The sequence below is a fragment of the Suillus plorans genome (genome assembly GCF_016647745.1).
Source record: "Suillus plorans strain S12 chromosome Unknown HD556scaffold_63, whole genome shotgun sequence".
Classification (NCBI taxonomy): Eukaryota; Fungi; Basidiomycota; class Agaricomycetes; order Boletales; family Suillaceae; genus Suillus; species Suillus plorans.
The window spans coordinates 263,419-279,944 of record NW_024537447.1 but is presented as its reverse complement, the minus strand read 5'-3'; the positions used below and the strand labels follow the sequence as shown (position 1 = coordinate 279,944).

The 16,526-nt window shown below is 46.5% G+C and overlaps 7 protein-coding genes across 7 annotated transcripts; 5 read left to right on the top strand and 2 right to left on the bottom strand.

Moving 5' to 3' along the window:
- Positions 1-595: 595 nt before the first annotated feature.
- HD556DRAFT_1447457 (uncharacterized protein) lies at positions 596-2,062 on the top strand (the record flags this gene model as incomplete). Its single annotated transcript, XM_041307273.1, has 3 exons — positions 596-931; positions 989-1,111; positions 1,163-2,062. 3 exons carry the CDS (start codon positions 596-598, stop codon positions 2,060-2,062), a joined length of 1,359 nt encoding a protein of 452 aa, XP_041156131.1.
- Positions 2,063-4,939: 2,877 nt separating this feature from the next.
- On the top strand, positions 4,940-8,056 carry HD556DRAFT_1433910 (uncharacterized protein; the record flags this gene model as incomplete). Its single annotated transcript, XM_041305271.1, has 14 exons — positions 4,940-5,240; positions 5,280-5,320; positions 5,378-5,545; positions 5,650-5,785; positions 5,816-5,829; positions 5,875-6,071; positions 6,125-6,332; positions 6,386-6,516; positions 6,604-6,700; positions 6,744-6,923; positions 6,977-7,174; positions 7,226-7,421; positions 7,470-7,561; positions 7,625-8,056. 14 exons carry the CDS (start codon positions 4,940-4,942, stop codon positions 8,054-8,056), a joined length of 2,391 nt encoding a protein of 796 aa, XP_041156130.1.
- A 422-nt stretch (positions 8,057-8,478) lies between these two features.
- Positions 8,479-10,672, top strand: HD556DRAFT_1495893 (uncharacterized protein; the record flags this gene model as incomplete). The annotated part of the gene is made up of 7 exons (XM_041308878.1): positions 8,479-8,631; positions 8,688-9,185; positions 9,241-9,495; positions 9,549-9,677; positions 9,735-10,103; positions 10,169-10,318; positions 10,583-10,672. 7 exons carry the CDS (start codon positions 8,479-8,481, stop codon positions 10,670-10,672), a joined length of 1,644 nt encoding a protein of 547 aa, XP_041156129.1.
- A 208-nt stretch (positions 10,673-10,880) lies between these two features.
- Positions 10,881-11,081, top strand: HD556DRAFT_1216523 (uncharacterized protein; the record flags this gene model as incomplete). Its single annotated transcript, XM_041296699.1, has 1 exon — positions 10,881-11,081. A coding segment is annotated over one exon (201 nt), but the record flags the coding sequence as incomplete, so codon positions are not given.
- Positions 11,082-11,645: 564 nt separating this feature from the next.
- On the top strand, positions 11,646-12,770 carry HD556DRAFT_1311725 (uncharacterized protein; the record flags this gene model as incomplete). Its single annotated transcript, XM_041300569.1, has 7 exons — positions 11,646-11,691; positions 11,749-12,092; positions 12,140-12,211; positions 12,259-12,330; positions 12,378-12,453; positions 12,524-12,648; positions 12,762-12,770. 7 exons carry the CDS (start codon positions 11,646-11,648, stop codon positions 12,768-12,770), a joined length of 744 nt encoding a protein of 247 aa, XP_041156127.1.
- A 158-nt stretch (positions 12,771-12,928) lies between these two features.
- Positions 12,929-14,167, bottom strand: HD556DRAFT_1311724 (uncharacterized protein; the record flags this gene model as incomplete). Its single annotated transcript, XM_041300568.1, has 7 exons — positions 12,929-12,970; positions 13,050-13,156; positions 13,210-13,290; positions 13,342-13,528; positions 13,580-13,794; positions 13,841-13,866; positions 14,004-14,167. 7 exons carry the CDS (start codon positions 14,165-14,167, stop codon positions 12,929-12,931), a joined length of 822 nt encoding a protein of 273 aa, XP_041156126.1.
- A 736-nt stretch (positions 14,168-14,903) lies between these two features.
- HD556DRAFT_1447450 (uncharacterized protein) lies at positions 14,904-15,800 on the bottom strand (the record flags this gene model as incomplete). Its single annotated transcript, XM_041307272.1, has 3 exons — positions 14,904-15,316; positions 15,368-15,662; positions 15,732-15,800. 3 exons carry the CDS (start codon positions 15,798-15,800, stop codon positions 14,904-14,906), a joined length of 777 nt encoding a protein of 258 aa, XP_041156125.1.
- Between the last annotated feature and the right edge of the window lie 726 nt (positions 15,801-16,526).

Sequence of the window (16,526 nt, the reverse complement as noted above, 5' to 3'; positions counted from 1 at the left end):
TGTATTTTTACTTTTGTCAAAATCCTGCTCCAATAGTGTAGAACTGACTGATCTTATGTACACTAATGTACTATGTACTTTTACATGGTGTGGTAGATTGTACTTTTAGTTTTTCAAATGCTGCTCATAAATGTGCCTCCTTTTCAAAATTCACTATTGAGGTGTGATCTTATTCAAAATGCACAATTTATTAGGATGCAGCCTGAGGCCAGGAAGCCAAAGGAGGGCACAGCCCTCCTTGGCTTCCTGTGACGAAGGAACAACACTCATCAGGAGCCTTCAGAATTATTGGGATGAAGCTGAGGCCAGGAAGCCAAAAAAAGAGTGCGAAGCACTCTTTTTTGCTTCCTGTGCCGAAGGCAGAACAGGTGTGGACTAGTCTTAAGAAGAAAGGGAGAAAGGTTTCGGAAACGCACGGGCGCTCGCGTGGTTTTCGCGTAGGGCCATGTGGTTTTCGCCTAGATACGCTTAGAGCCAGTTCGGATACTCCCTGTAGCCAACATTTGATTGTAAATGTTGACACCAATTCATCGGCATGTGAACCCGAGATATCGGAGCTTGAACCTTGCCTCCCTCATACTTGTACATATTATCGATGGATTATACTACTCATCTATCCCTAGAGCGGCGGCAGAGGCTTTTCGCTGGTGCTCTCGCGATTACAGCCACCTGTGCCCAATACACCACACTCCTTATGGCCCAACCAGAAGTCCATCAAGCTAGGGTCCCACATGCTCAGTGGAACGATGGCGAGATTGCCGCCCTTATCAATTACTTATATGATCACCGCTCGGATGCTGAAGGAGGAGGGAATTTCAAGACTAAGGTTCTTGCGGATGCTGCAGACCACATCAACAGTGATGAAGATCTGGCAGCCACTCAGATGGGTCCACCAAAGACAGCAAAGTCAGTGCGCAACAAATGGACATTGGTATGTCACATATGATATCTGTTTTTACCTGATCGTAAGCTGATGACTGATCCTTAGCTCAAAAGCACTTACCATGTTATCAAGAAGTATCGCAACCAGACAGGAGTCCATTGGGGCAATGAGAATGGAGGTGGGATTGCAGGACCAGCAGCAACAGCTGTGTGGGAATCATACATCCAGGTATTTGCGCCCTCATAATTCTAATGTATACACGAGCTCATATATTACTAGAAAAATCCTTTGATTCGGCCATTCCGCACCAAGGGATGGGAGCATTATGAAAAAATGCAAGCCATTATTCCATTGGGTGGCGCCAGGGGCCAGCATGCTTTTCGCCCAGGTGGCGTTGCTACTCCCATCGCCAATCCTGACACTGAGCCTGGAGGGACATCCGATGCGGCTGTCCCAGCTGGTGCTGTAGCTGGCCCATCAGGCAGCACCACCACTGATCCTCATCCTACCACTACCGCTACTGCTATCACCTCTGGCTCTGGCTCTACCTCCACCGCCACCACCACTACCACCACCACCACCACCTCTACTGCGGCTACCTCTGCTGCTGCTACCTCTGCTGCTGCTACCTCTGCTGCTGCTGCCTCTAGTGCTGCTACCTCTAATGCTGGAAAATGCCCACATACTGAAGCTGACATGGAGACCATGTCATTTGGGTCTAGTCATATCTCCATGCAGCCTCCCTCTACCACCTTGGTAGTATCCGGCCCCCCATCCAAGAAGGCGTGGACACCAGCACAGTCTCAGAACAGCCGTCACACGAAGATCAGCAGCATTGCAAGGGCTGCAAAGATCACACCGGCTGCTGCTGTGGTGGGGATGCAAGGCAGCATCAACCGGATGACTGATTCGTTCGAAGCGTTCATGAGAGGAGCAGTTGATGATGACAATGTCACCTGCGCCGTCAGACTCTTAGAGGGTGAAGATGCCGATATCCCGCCGGAGCAGCAGGCTTTGCTGGTCAGTGTCCTTGGCGCGAAGGGCAATGATCATTTTCTTAAGTTTTACGTTACCATGAAGAATAGCGTCAGGAGACATGCATTTGTAGAGAAGATGATCGGTCAGCGAGTTGGTGAAGAGGCGCATGATGCTGATGCTGATCTTGATCTTGATGAATGAACTCAACAATCGTTTACTGCACTTTTCCAAATCGTTTACCGCATTTTTCAATACCATGTATCACCGTTGTATACTTGTACTATCAAAATTGTTGATTCAATGTTTCATTTACTTGTAAACTAAGTTCAGAACATGGCCTTGTCATACAGGCCCCATCTCCTCATCATCAGCAGCGCTACCCTCGAGCTCATCCTCCTCATCATCTACAGGATCAAGTCCTTCTAAGCCACGTTCCAATACGACACGTTGATATTGAGCCCACATCGCCTCAGCGATGCGATCACGCATTTCGGTGCCTCGACGAAAGTCACCCTCATTGTCTTCTTCGATAGCAACAGCCTCCTTGTCAGCAGCTACGTCAAGGTCAGGGTCCTCCTCCAAAACTCTGTCTCCATCTCCATCGTCGACAGGGGGAGTACCCTCGCTAGGGTCGTGCACACGAATGTAGTTGTGGATTGCGCAAAGAGCGGCTGGTATTTGGGCCTGGACCTCCATAGCGTAGCCAGGCGAAAGAAGAAGTATGCGGAAGCGTTGTTTGAGGACACCGAAGATGCGCTCGATGATATTCCGTGCTGATGCGTGTCGCAAATTGAATAGTTCTTCCTTGGTTTCTGGCCTGTAAAACTTAGAACAACATTTGCAAAATAATTGAGAGCTTACCTTATGTTTGCGCGACCCCATTCAGCAAGGTGATAACGCACGTTTTGGTAAGGCACGAGTAGCCCAGGGCGCAGAGGATACCCCGCATCTGCAAGGAAATATTTCCCTGGGGGAGTCTTAAAGTCATGAGCGCAGGCATCCTCATAGACACATGCATCTGTTGCTGAGCCTTCCCATCCTGTGAGCATGTATGTGAAGCTAAGATCGAAATCGCATGCAAAGAGACAGTTTTGCGAGACAAACCCCTTCCGATTGCGATAAACGGGACGTTCAATGGCCTTGGGTGTGACGTGGATGTGGCTCCCATCAAGTGCCCCAATAGCGTCCTTGAAAAACGGCCACCATTTCGGATTCTTGCGGATTTTGGGGGGAATTGAATTGTCCGGAAAACGTATGTATTTTGAATAGAATGGGTCGGTTGTGAAGATGACAAGCATCTTGCGGAAATAACTATGTACTATTAGATATTACCTCCCCCCCAAAAAAAAAACACTCACCGTGAAATCATTTCATTTGAGTGTTGGAACCTCTCTGCAAGATGCCTGATTGACAGGCCGGTGACGGAGGCATACAGAAATATTGCCAGCTGTTCCTTGAGCGAGACATACTTAGAGTCCGAATGACCCATGCTCTGAAGCTCGTCGATAAGCTCAGAAAAGGCACTGGCATGCATGCCAAGCTCGCACCTGATGCGTTCAGGGTGACCGGTGAGGAGCTCGATGACCCAGTCCTGTCCAGACAGTGCCGATGTGTGATAAGGCTCCAGATCTCTTGGATATAAGGTCTGCACTGCGCTATGCGCTGCAGTAACAAGAATACTAAATATTAACGCTGAAAATTTCAAGAGTCGCTCCCGGACCTCTGGTCGAGGATTCATTAGGAGTGTAGCTAGGTGCTGTGGATCCATTGGCTGAAGCTCATCCATGCCTACTAGTCACTATGATAAGCGGGAGCTGCAAGATTTAAGCTCCAATATCTCGGATTCACGATGCCGATGAATTTGGTGTCAACATTGACAATCAAATGTTGGCTGCAGGGAGTATCCGAACTGGCTCTTAGATGCGCTTAAGGCCACATGGTTTTCGCTTACCTCGCTTAAACCTCTTTTTGGAAACTCGCGTGGCTTTGTCACATGTTTTCGAGCGCCAACTCAATCGCCGCTGCAGCGCACTGTGCAACACAAGTATTTTCCCTATTGTAATTGTTTATGGTACATACATACAGTAGATAATAAAACTGAAAATGGAACAACATATGATACAATCTTGCAGACAGGGGGACAACAAATATATGTGCTGACAGGAAATGAATGATAAAAGGTTGTGAATAAATAAATCAAAAGGAAACAATGTCAGAAATTTCCAGCAGGCATCATAATGCTCCCGTATCGTAATGCTATATTTATCAGCATTATGATTCAATTATAATTTTATTATGATTTGATAACAATTTGATTACGATCTCATTACGATGTCGTCGAGACTGCTATCAAGTCTCAGCTCGACCTGAGTTCCAATTATACTCTACTGCTCACTGCCATCTGCAACAAAGGTACACATGCGCAGTATTTCTAACGTCTAGATCGCTCATCACTCATACTAGGTAGGATAAACTCTGTTGTCAATTTCCTCTTTGTCGCTGCTCACAAATTCAAATTCCCCGCAAGTTCTCATCTCGTTCTTTGTGCCATCAATTTCTATTTCTATGCCTCCTCAACGGACATCAGATGACGTGAAGTGTAACACATGCGGAATACTAGTACGAGCTTGTGGACTGGTCCCACATGAAAAGAAATGTAGGAAGCTGGCACAGGAGAAAGAAGAAGATGACGAGGTCAAAGCAATTATCGAAGAAGCAGCGAAAAAATGTACGTATTATGCACACCGTTTTTGTTTTGTCCCATAACTCACCTCACAACTGCACAGAACATAAGGCTCACACTCAATCCAAATGACGTGCGGCGTCATCTACAGGTAAGTCACCTAATAATCTGCTTTCACACTGATCACTCGAATAACACTATTGTCAGTTGATCCTATCAACATTTGGTCGATGCAGCGTCACAACCACGAGAACGAAGCTGCAGATTCAGAAGATAATATTGGTACGTTTGCATATTAGTCTAGTGGATTCCCAAAAACTGATCAATCATTTTATGTGTCAGACATGCAGGGATCAATGCCTCGAAGTCGTCAATCGCTGATATCGGATTTCAATATGGCGTTGCCTGGCCTTCAGAGCCACTACGACGATGCAAATCCTGCAGATCAGGAACCATTACCGCAGCTGGATGATATCAAGGTTGATTATCATCCTCACAGCCAGATTCCGTCCACCATTCATCATTTTGCCGATTTCTCTCGCACACGTCCCACAGAAGCTTCAGTACCTCGGAATCACGCACCATGGGAACCATTCCGAACACGGCTCGATTTTGAGGTCGCGGAAATCGCCCTTGAAGCTGCACTCAACACAGATCAAACCAATCGTCTGCTTAGTCTCGTTCACCGTTCCGCACGTAGCGACGAAACCTTTACACTATGAAACCATGATGAAGTCCGGGAGTTGTGGTCAACCGCTTCCCAACGCTTCACTCTGGTAGGCAAATACAAGTTCAATTAGACGCACTTAACTAAACATATGTAATTTATCAAGTTTCAAGTTGATGTAGTTTTGGTTCCATATAAAAACAAGGTGCACGAGTTTGATATGCACTATCGTCCTCTTTGGGAATGGGCTCTTGATATGTTGCGAGATCGACGTCTTGCGCCGCACTTCGTATTTGATGCACAGCGCCTATATAAATTCAATGGTACGCGTTTTGTACGCTTTATTGATGAACCTTGGACTGCTGACACATTCTGGGATGCACAGGTAAGTCTTGATCACTTTGCATGTCCAATGACATGCAACTGCGCCTTGTGTAGTCACGACTTCCACCTGAGGCAAAGCCTCTCGCTTTTATATTGTATGCAGACAAGGCAAAATTATCCTCTTTCGGTACCCAGAAAGCCTATCCGATTGTTTGTCGGATCACAAACCTGCCTGTCGAAATCCGGAACGGTACTGGTCTTGGTGGTGGCTGAATTGTAGGTTGGCTGCCTATTGTTAGTATTTAGTTTAACTTCATACACATGCTGATGTCAGAGCAGGTGTCAGAGGATCCGGAGCATGCAGGAAAAAGCAGCTTCATGAACTTCAAGAATGCCGTTTGGCACGAGTCCTTTTTAAAACTTTTAGAATCCATCATACAGATCTCGAGGACAGGATATTGGTTCGAGTGTGGTGATGCCATCCGGCGCCTGCTGTGGCCCTTGATTTTGATTCTGAGTGCCGACTATGAAGAACAGTGAGTCTTACAACGCTCAAGTTCGCTGTGATATTGCTGACACTGTGTGATAGATGTGTTATGGCATTGATTCGCGGACTGAAAGGTAAATTTCCCTGCCCGATCTGCTTGGTTCCTCAAGACGAGCAATCCGTCTTATCTCACGAACTTCAATTACGGACAAGCACTGAGTCTGAGGAGACCCTTCGGTTGGCCCGCGCGAAGAAATCCAAGAAGGAGAGGGAAAACTTACTTAAAACTTACTCGCTGCGTGACGTTGAAGTATGTTTTGCAAGGTCTTTTGTTTATATTACGCTGACAGACATGATCTTCAGAATGTCTTCTGGAGAATGCTGCTCACCGACATTCACCGAGCGCTCTCCTTTGATTGCATGCATGTGCATCATGGAGGGCTTTGGAGGCACCATCTGTGGAAGGAGCTGCAGTTCTGGATACTTGAATTAGGGTGAGAAGCTGTTGCGGAGATGGATGCAAAGTACGTTCATATTGTTATCCGACATGAGCTGCCTCAAACTTAATAGTACTACCTCAGCTATGATGCTTTTCTGCGGTGGTCTAACCTGACGCACTTCTCGAAGGTAGTTGGAGTTGATTTCAATGACAGCTCGCATCACGAGGACATATCGAAGGTAAGCTGCAACTGAAGCTGCATCCTGTGCTAACGAGCCTCAGATGGCTATCTTTGCGGCGCAAAGGATCCTCCGCCGTTCACAGAGTAAGCTTGGCTATCTCCTTCTGCGATGCATACGCCACTATATCGATCTCGACATTTACGCTGGATTTGAGGTTCACACTGAAGGTACAATATCTGCAGGAAGACAAGCTCTGCGGGATTTTTCAGCGCTGATGGAGGTAAGTTATGCTTTGCAATACTTCCCGATCATTCACCTATGATCTGTTATTAGGAGTATATTCTCAAATCACAGCCTGTAACAGGCAAGGACTGGAATTTCCCCAAGAAACACGCAAGTTCGCATCTATTCAACGATATCTTGGTGAAAGGCGCGACACGAAACTACAACACAAAACCGAACGAGAAGATGCACGGCCCCGTGAGGGACATCTACCACAATCGAATGAATTTCAAGGACGTCGCTACACAGGTTCGTGTGTCAACAAGACTGGATTAACATGAACTAACTTAACGAGTTCAGATTCTTCGCTATGATCATTGGTTACTAACCTCAACATCAATGCGCTCTGAACTTGACGAGTTGGACGAGTACAATCGGAAAGCCAACCTCCCAACAACAGAAGATGCAGACGCAGAAAATCCTGCGATTTCTGTGGCCCCAGCTCCCTGCACTCACATAAAGTTAGGCTCGGCGCAAGGTGACATCTCATTTGCAAGTCTCAAGCAGTCGCACGCAGACGACAGGGCCTTTGTTGGTTTTTGAGTCAAACTCAACGGCTTCCTGAACACATTCTTCCCCAGTAACAACATTCCTTTACCAGATGGCAAGCACATTCATTTGCAGGCTGACAACAAGGTACGCCAACAACTCAACCTGCTAACTACTTGTTAAAATTGTGCTGTGCAACATAATATTTAGATTACCGGATACAAATATCTGCAAGTCAACTACGAGTCTATGGTCAACTGGCACCAGTGCAGAGACCTCCTTCGATGCAACCCCGAGTTCTTTGGATCTCCGCGATATGATTGTGTTATGGTTCAAACCAACAATCAACCATTTTTTGCTCGCCTTATCTTCATGTTCGGTTGCTCGATTGGCGAAACCAATCTCTCACTGGCGCTCATACATCCATATGATGTCGGAATCAGTGTCCGTAGCAAGCATGACACTGAGCTGGGACTATGGCATGTACGAGCCAAACCTCGGTCATCTCCCGAATTCATCTCTGTAAGGTCGATTATCCGAGGGGCTGCGCTTGCCAGTGATCCTGGGAGACAAGGCGATTACTTCGTCATTGACACGGTTGATGCAGACATGTTTCTTCGGCTCAAGTATCTGCAAGCTTAACTCGCCTGACACTTTGGCAGCGGCCTCGGCTTGCAACACACAATATCATTAGGTATAATATGCATTAAGTAGGTCATCAAGCTGCATCATTGACATTACTGACACAAGTGTGTCGTAACACAGTGTCACCTCGTGTTTGGACACACATCTTTCATCCAGCATTTCTTCTCAAGGTCACAGCTTCCATGATCCGTTTCACTAATAACGACTTGTGTACCGAAGCGATTGCATCAAATCATATTATGTATGTTATTATTGAATCAACTCATGTCTGTCATTATCTCACTCACTAGTAATACCACAGATTGATTCTAAACCGTTTAGGGTTGCCCGCAAAATGTATATAAAGACCTTGCGATCCATTCGTTCACTCAGCATCTGGGCCGCTCACACATCACGCATTCTCTCTTTGCATATAGCTCATGTCGGACTCTCCGCTTGACTCTGATTCAAACCTCGAAGATTCCGACTCTAATCTATTGTCATTGTCGGATTCAGGGCATGATTCAGATGATGATGCCCCACGGCCTGTGGCACCACCAAGCGCCGATGCATCTACAAAGCACCTTCAAGCGGTAGGCTCTTTTTTCTTTCGTCGACTCGCGTCCATTCCCTGACTCATTTTATCTAGTACATTAAGCAACTTCAACTTGAGAAAGGAAAGTTGGAAGAGCGTAACACAGCGCTGAATGCAACCAATGGTACACTAGCAGCACAGCAGTTGAAACGTCGCAGGCGCTCACCAAATCAGACGTCATCTGCTGCTGCATTGCCGGTCTCATCTACTGCGTCCTTACATTCATCCATGCCACCTTCATCTACCGCATCCTCGTGTTCGTCTGTGCCACCTTCATCTGCGCCATCGACTACAGTGTCCATCATCACGTCTGAGACCATCATCGACAAGCTAATCTTAGGTTTGGCCAAGAAGTATGCATTGACGACGGAGATGTTCCTGCCCGAAAAGGTCATTTTTCAGACAGACTGCCCTGATCCTCTGGTCGATATAACAAGTCCGCAACGTTACACTAAGAAATCGATAGAGAAGGCTGCCCTTGTCACTGAGCTCTATGCCTCAATTGATCATGAGTTGCATCCTCAGATGCGAACAAATTCATTCTTTAACTTGGTACGTAACTTAAAATTTTACGTAGTTGTAAATGAGTTGACGATTTGCAGAACAGTTTGCAAGCGGCATGCAACAGGCACGATCATCATTCTTCAATGGTCTACGTACTGTTTCAGGTAGCATCTTTAACATGTCACCCGAGTACTTTGTTGCCAGATATGACTGTGCTTCCGTCCAGAAAATTACGGATATGATTGGATGGGAGGCGGGGAAGGGGAAGACCTTTGATGTTTTCAAAGCACCGGTACTGTACCCTGATAACATTGTTAATGAGAAAAAGATTTTCAGAGCCTGGTTGATGATCGCGAAGGTAAAATACACTGACTCAACCATAGGACAATCACTCACATCTTTCTTTGAAAGGTTATCAAGGTTTCAGTGTGCGGCAAGATGTCATTGTTCCCCAAGGGGCGTGGTGGCCCGCCTACCTATGCGAAGATGTGGAAACTCAACAGCTGCACTCCTGGTATGATAGCATTTGGTGTGACTTCGGTATGTGTCGATGTCAATGATTCAAAGGCACTATCTGACTGATATCATATTCGGTAGATAATCTTCATGCTATCCCCAGATCAAGAATTCTCCGGGGATGGTATTGGAGCCATTTCTTCGATCCCTTACCACACCATCTTCCATGCTGTGAAAAGATTCTTCATTGTCAAGTGGACCCATGAACACATCAAAGCCATTGTGGGACAAATCAACGGTTATGTCTTTGACAATGTTGCTCAGACAGAGGAGGACGATACCTCAGGCCAGCCTGAAGACATGGTTGATCGTGTCATGGCAGCATTAGACGATTCAGATAGCAGTTCGGATGAAGACCCCGTTGGCTCTGACAGCCTTCATGCGCACCATCCTACCATCATTGAACCAAGTTCTTCGACCACCGCATCATCAGGCTCAAATACTGTTGCAGTAGCTTCTTCCCTGCAACACGAACCCCCCTGCCTTCTTATGTCGCGCCATCAATCTCAACTTAGGGTGCGGTACTCAATCCTGGATTAAGTGCTACAAGTTTGGAGTCTGCCTTAGCTGCTACAGTGATAGCCGCACCCCATCTGGAGCCAGCTATTGAAAACTCCATGGCTGTCACTACGAAGTCCAAGGGACGTCGGGGAAAAAGTCAGAAGGTTGATTTAACTGGGCAAGATGTTCGCCGTTCCTCTCATCATACCATCTCTACTAAATAGTTCTCGTCACTTTATTGACGCATCTTGAGCTTTCAGACTAGCCTCCTACCTATTACCATACCAACTCCCATGTACCAGTCAGCGCTCGAGTTCAATCGATATAGGTCGCAAGCAATCATCATTCTATTTGGTCGTTATCACGCAGATTTACACCCTTTTTTCTGACTGTGGCTCTCGAGACGCTATTCTTGAGGTCTCTGACAGATTCAGAAGCAGCACCGAATGACGGACAGCGAGGACGAAGAGATGGCAGATGCAGATGATGACGACGAGGATACTGATCTTGATGAGTGATACTGACTTATTTTCTTCTTTTACTCACAATGCGCATTTACTAGGACTCAGACGATGAAGACACAAGCACGCAGGTCATCCTTTGAAGCCAGGTATTGCTGTCTCTCTCCCTGTGTTTGCGCTGATCCCGAGTGTGCTGCAGGAGCTCAAGACATTCCCTTCATACTCTGCCAGATCCGCCATCAGCCACACCTTCGTATTATGACCATCGTTAACCTTCGCTGCCCTCGTATTGCTCCAGCGACTCAAGGCACGTTTTCCCACTGCTCGGGGTTCTTCCAGTCACCGTCTTTTCGTGTCCGCTTTCATGCTCGCACCAAAATCCTGGAGTATTGTGACGCAGGGCATGTTCCAGCTGCGCGAAATTAACCAGATGGAGCGCGAGATGTGTCAGTATCTGGAGTGGGAATGCTGAGGGAGTTCGAGGACATGGTCAAGAAGGATTTTGTAGGTCAGTCCTTACCCGACTTACACTCTCCCTTCCCCCTCAAAGACAACCCCTCCTCCTACCACAGATCCCTTTCTGTCTCCTCCAGCTGCTTTGGCGCCCACACCTTCATATGGCCATCGTTATTCTTCACCACCAGGGCCTGCACCTGAGTGTCACTATTAATATTACTAATTAGTAAATGTATCACGTACCCCATCCTTTTACTAATTAGTAACAAATATTACTGTCCCCTCATACCAGCAATAATATCAGCAAACCGGCAGTCCCTTGGGAAAAATCAGAGCTCCCTACGGCTTATTTAATACCGATGAGGCGCTGTTGCCTTACTACCCTAAATAGGTATGAGTGGACATTTCTGGTTATGGCACTGATTCACTGTGCCACACCTTCTCACGACAATGTTCTCACCTGTGCTCGTCTTGCGTGACGTTGAGCTCCATTTTTCACTTATGTTCTACCCAAATTTCCCCGGACCTTTTCTGTTTTATCTTTCCATGCAATTGATACGGTATCCCACTTTCCATGACCTCTCATTATTGCTGGATTGTCATGCAGGTCGTCTGCTGTGGTGAGCTCGTTGTTTCACTCATTGTTTATTGTCTTCACGTCTGCCTTTTCACTATAGTACATGCACGCGCACAGCTCTCCGACCTCTCGCTATTCCGCCTTGCAGGCGCCTCATATCCAACTGTGTCTGCATGCTGCATGACAGGCTCAAATGCCGTCGTTCGCCCAGGCAAGACAATATCGTCTTCATATGGGTTCTGTCGCTTTCCGTACTCACTGCCTTCAACCTCACCATCGTCCATGACCACTGCGCTGTGGGAGGTCTTGTCTATGGTTGATGTTGGTGAGTCCCCTTCCATTGAATGGATGGCTGCTTATTCATTCAGGCAGGACAATATCATCTTCATATGGATTGTGTGGCTTTCTGGACCCACCACCTTCAACCTCGCCATTCAGCTGTTGGTGAGTCCCCTTCCATTGAATGGATGACCGCTTATTCGCCTGGGCAGGACAATATCGTCATCATATGGATTGTGCGGCTTTCTGGATCCACCGCCTTCAACCTCACCATTCAGCTGTTGGTGAGTCCCTTTCCATTGAATGGATGACTGCTTATTCGCCTGGGCAGGACAATATCGTCCTCATATGGATTGTGCGGCTTTCTGGACCCACCGCCTTCAACCTCGCCATTCAGCTGTTGGTGAGTCCCCTTTCATCAAGTGGATGGCCGCTTATTCGCCCGGGCAGGACAATATCGTCCTCATATGGATTGTGCGGCTTTCTGGACCCACCGCCTTCAACCTCGCCATTCAGCTGTTGGTGAGTCCCCTTCCATCGTCCTCATATGGATTGTGCGGCTTTCTGGACCCACCGCCTTCAACCTCACCATTCAGCTGTTGGTGAGTCCCCTTCCATCAAGTGGATGGCCGCTTATTCGCCCGGGCAGGACAATATCGTCCTCATATGGATTGTGCGGCTTTCTGGACCCACCGCCTTCAACCTCGCCATTCAGCTGTTGGTGAGTCCCCTTCCATCAAGTGGATGGCCGCTTATTCGCTCGGGCAGGATAATATTGTCTTCATATGGATTGTGCGGCTTTCTGGACCCATTGCAACAGTATTGTATCTACAGGTAATGTAAATGATCTGTTGATTAAGCCTCTGTTGAACTCATCCCATTGTCCTCTGTATCTTCCACTATTTCTGCACTCTTTGCTATGGGGGTCTTTTCTTGGCGCTTACGAGTCTTGTAGATTGGTTCGCCATTTGCCTGTCGTTCTTTATTCTTGGCAATGCGTTCTACGAGCTCGTCACTTGTGAGCTTTGTCCATGAGCATGTTCCTTTCAAAAGTAAGTCATGCAAATTGATTAAGTCTTCACGACGCCCAATATTTCCAGGATTTCGAATAGTCCCAGGAACATTTTCCAGTGCAACGCCGTAAGTTTCTACAATCTTGCCTTCGTAATTGTTGTAATTCATTTTGACCTTCTTTTTTGGCGGATGCCTCAAAGTAGGAATAATAATATCTGTATGACTAATGTTAGGAAATGTGCCTGCGAAGAATTTTCGCTCAACCTACCAAGTCCGTCCTGGATGTGTTGGCGGCATAGGCTCACAAGTTTTGTCAATGACAGTCGTTGGCTGACTGTGCCAGCACTATCTACATGAAAGTTGTTTAGTAGGTTATGATTATTGTATGCTTGTTGCTCACCGAAATCTCCAACTACCCAGGACTCGACTTTGAGCGCAAAGTGCTTCGGCTCCATGCCGAGAACATCTTTGATGAACGACCCGACTTTTGCTGTGTAAAAGAGCTTCGGTTCGTGGTACTGCTCGACATCACCTCGAACAGCAAGATACATTCCGTCGAGGCCCATTCGTGCTTGGATGCTAGCCCACTGTTCAACTACAAGTAAGTCGCATTTTTATGTATTATTTCGTAGCAGTACCTCTGTCTGCATTGTTTTGAATGTCGCGTTGACATCCTTTTGTAGTGCCTTAGGGTTCGCACGTGTAACCTTCACATGTGACTGGCGATATGTGTTGATGTTCTCCCGCAGGCGGTTCTTGTCGACCAACGTCAAGCGCAAATGGGCCGATGTTAGTTTTGAACTGTGGGCCTTGATAAATGCAGGAAGCTTCAATAGATCCCCCGGCGCATGTCCTTTCATTCACATGAGTATTGGTGTGAAAATTTTATTAGTTAGTACCTTCGTTCTCCTCATTCAGTTTTTGTCTGACAAATGCATTCTAAAGATTAGCACGGCGTCTGTTGAAGACACCTTTGCCAGTATAGAGCTGCCTTCGCGTCCACTTCAAGCTTCTGTCCGAGAGTGAGTACTATGAATTTCTTCATGAAATAGTTGATCTTACCGGCCATTATCTTTGGCAATAGCACAGGCCTCCTCTTGGTACGTATCTTGCGCTGTTGTGATGGCATCGGTGAGCTTGACTAATTTTGCGCGGCGGGCAGCCTTTTGGATATCCGTTAGCTTTGCACGGATGCGTTTGACTTTTGATGTTGACACAGTGACCATGGATAATGTGCAGTTGGAATTGGGGATAATACCTAACCTTACATTTAAAGGACACTTAGTTATACTTTGCAATTATATATTTTTTCACTTGGAAACAAAGCTCGAGTTCAAGAAGCAAGTTAAAGCGGGCATCAACCTTTGAGTTAAAAGACACCGAAATCAATTCATGAGATACAAATAAATTGTAGGTGCTAATGCAGCTTCAGTTTCAGCATATCTACTACTACTGTCTTTGGTTGATCCTCACAATAATTCCCTGAATAGAATTACTGAAACATTCATACCGGTATCAAGCAAATGACTCACATTTTGTATATAGACGACTGGCTGGTTATTTATGACGGTGTCATATGGTGGGGGTAACCCATGTTGTTCAGCACCTAGACGCTGAAGGTTATCATATACAGAAAATGCTGACGGAAAGCTGGGCTGGTCCCACATGGGCCCATGGCGCCCATCATTGGCTTCTGTATCTTGTTCGGAATCAAGGTTAGAGGCAGAATCTTGAACGACATCTTGTCCATGAAGTGCTTCCTGCACGGCTATAACTATATCAGGCTTTAAATAAGAATTTCATTCAGGAAAGAACTACTGGAAAGTTGCGAAAAAAAACACTAACCCCGATAGACGACTCCGAAGATATAGAATCCGGGGAATCCGACACATACATGGAGTCCGAGTCAAATGACCGAGTTGTAGTAATGCGAGAAGGGTTTGAAGCGGCTGGGATATTTGATCATGCTGGCATGGGTTGCTGATGAGTGGAGGGTGTAGTGCGCTGATGGGTAGTGGGAGTAGGTCGATGATGAGTAGTAGTTACAGTGGGTGTAGGTTGATGACGAGTAGTAGGTACAGTGGGTGTAGGCTGCCGACGAGTATGAGGACTAGATGCAGTTGCAGGGATCCTAGTAGAACGGTTTGGTCCTCCAGATGGAGTTTCACGAGTACGCTGTTGTCCCAGAAACCAAGTCTGAAAGTCGGGACGCTGCAAAACTTCAGCTAATGTTGGTGCGGGCCTTGGAGTGGCGGGTGTTGCAGTCATTGATATGTTTCTACGAGCGGTAGCAGGGTTTTGAATGGCTACAGGAAGGGGAGGGAATGGCAGTGAAACACGACTGCCATCCTGGAAGATATTGTTTTGAGTTAAACCTTGAAAAAAATCAGAGTTCAGCGTGAGCTACAAAAGTCCGAGACACACACCTGAATCACTAGGCGACTTTTGCCAATTCCTATCAAAAACAGTCTTGCGGACCCTATCCGCAATCAACGAAGCAAAAATGTCCTCCAGTAAGTCCATTGTTGGATTTAGATTGGCGTGGTTCAACTCCTGTTGCACGGTTTTCAATGGTGCAACTTTTCGTGTGGTGATGAGGACAGTAGGCTCGTTCAGCCCATTACCAGGCAATATTCTCGGCTGTCCAGGCCTATGATGATGGACTGTGCCACGCGGCTTGAAGATAATTTGGGCCTCCAGTGTCACCGCGATACTAGTTGCCTGCAATCCGAGTCAATGTTCCAAAATAATTAATCAGAGTTCGCAACGAGATACTAGTGCAGAACGTACGGTTTTGTTACAGTCGCAGGCTAAATCGAGCCATTGGAGGCTTGCAATCGAGTTCTTGAACATTGGCATTGAAGCTAGTCTGCTGGACAATAGATTTTTGAGAGTGAAGCAAGGAATTAAGAGGCTCCGAGAGGAATGAATGTCGGACTTAATATGCTGCAAATGTGGTCATAGTTAATATCACAATCATTGGCCTTACAGTGACCCATACTAACTTGAACACATCCTGTCCTATGGTGGTGATGGACGGAGGCTACCATTGGTTTACAGAGTCAGATAGCTTGCTGTGTGTCAGTGCCATGCAATGCGTACAGATGATAAATGTACATTCCGCTCTAGCGCTTGAGGCTATCATTGGATCGAAATAGTGTTCTGACTCGGAGTCAAACCAAGTTTGACTCCGAGTCTGAGCTTGAGTTAGTGACCACTGGCGGTTGAGCATCGAAACCTTAAACACAAGCTTGAGCGGATTATCTAGAAAGACTCAACAATAGCATAAATAGTGTTTACTTTGGTTACTTTGGAGTTGAACATAAATTTGGAGGCTTGTTTGTAGATGGGTTCGGAGATGGAGCTGGACAAATGGTGAATTACTGGGGACTTATTTGAGGAGTCTTGAGCAGATTATCTAGAAAGACTCAACGACAGCATAAATAGTGTTTACTTTGGTTACTTTGGAGTTGAACATAAATTTGGAGGCTTGTTTGTAGACGGGTTCAGAGATGGAGCTGGACAAATGGTGAATTACTGGGGAGCACATCGTGACTTATTTGAGGAGTCTAACTAATAGCACGA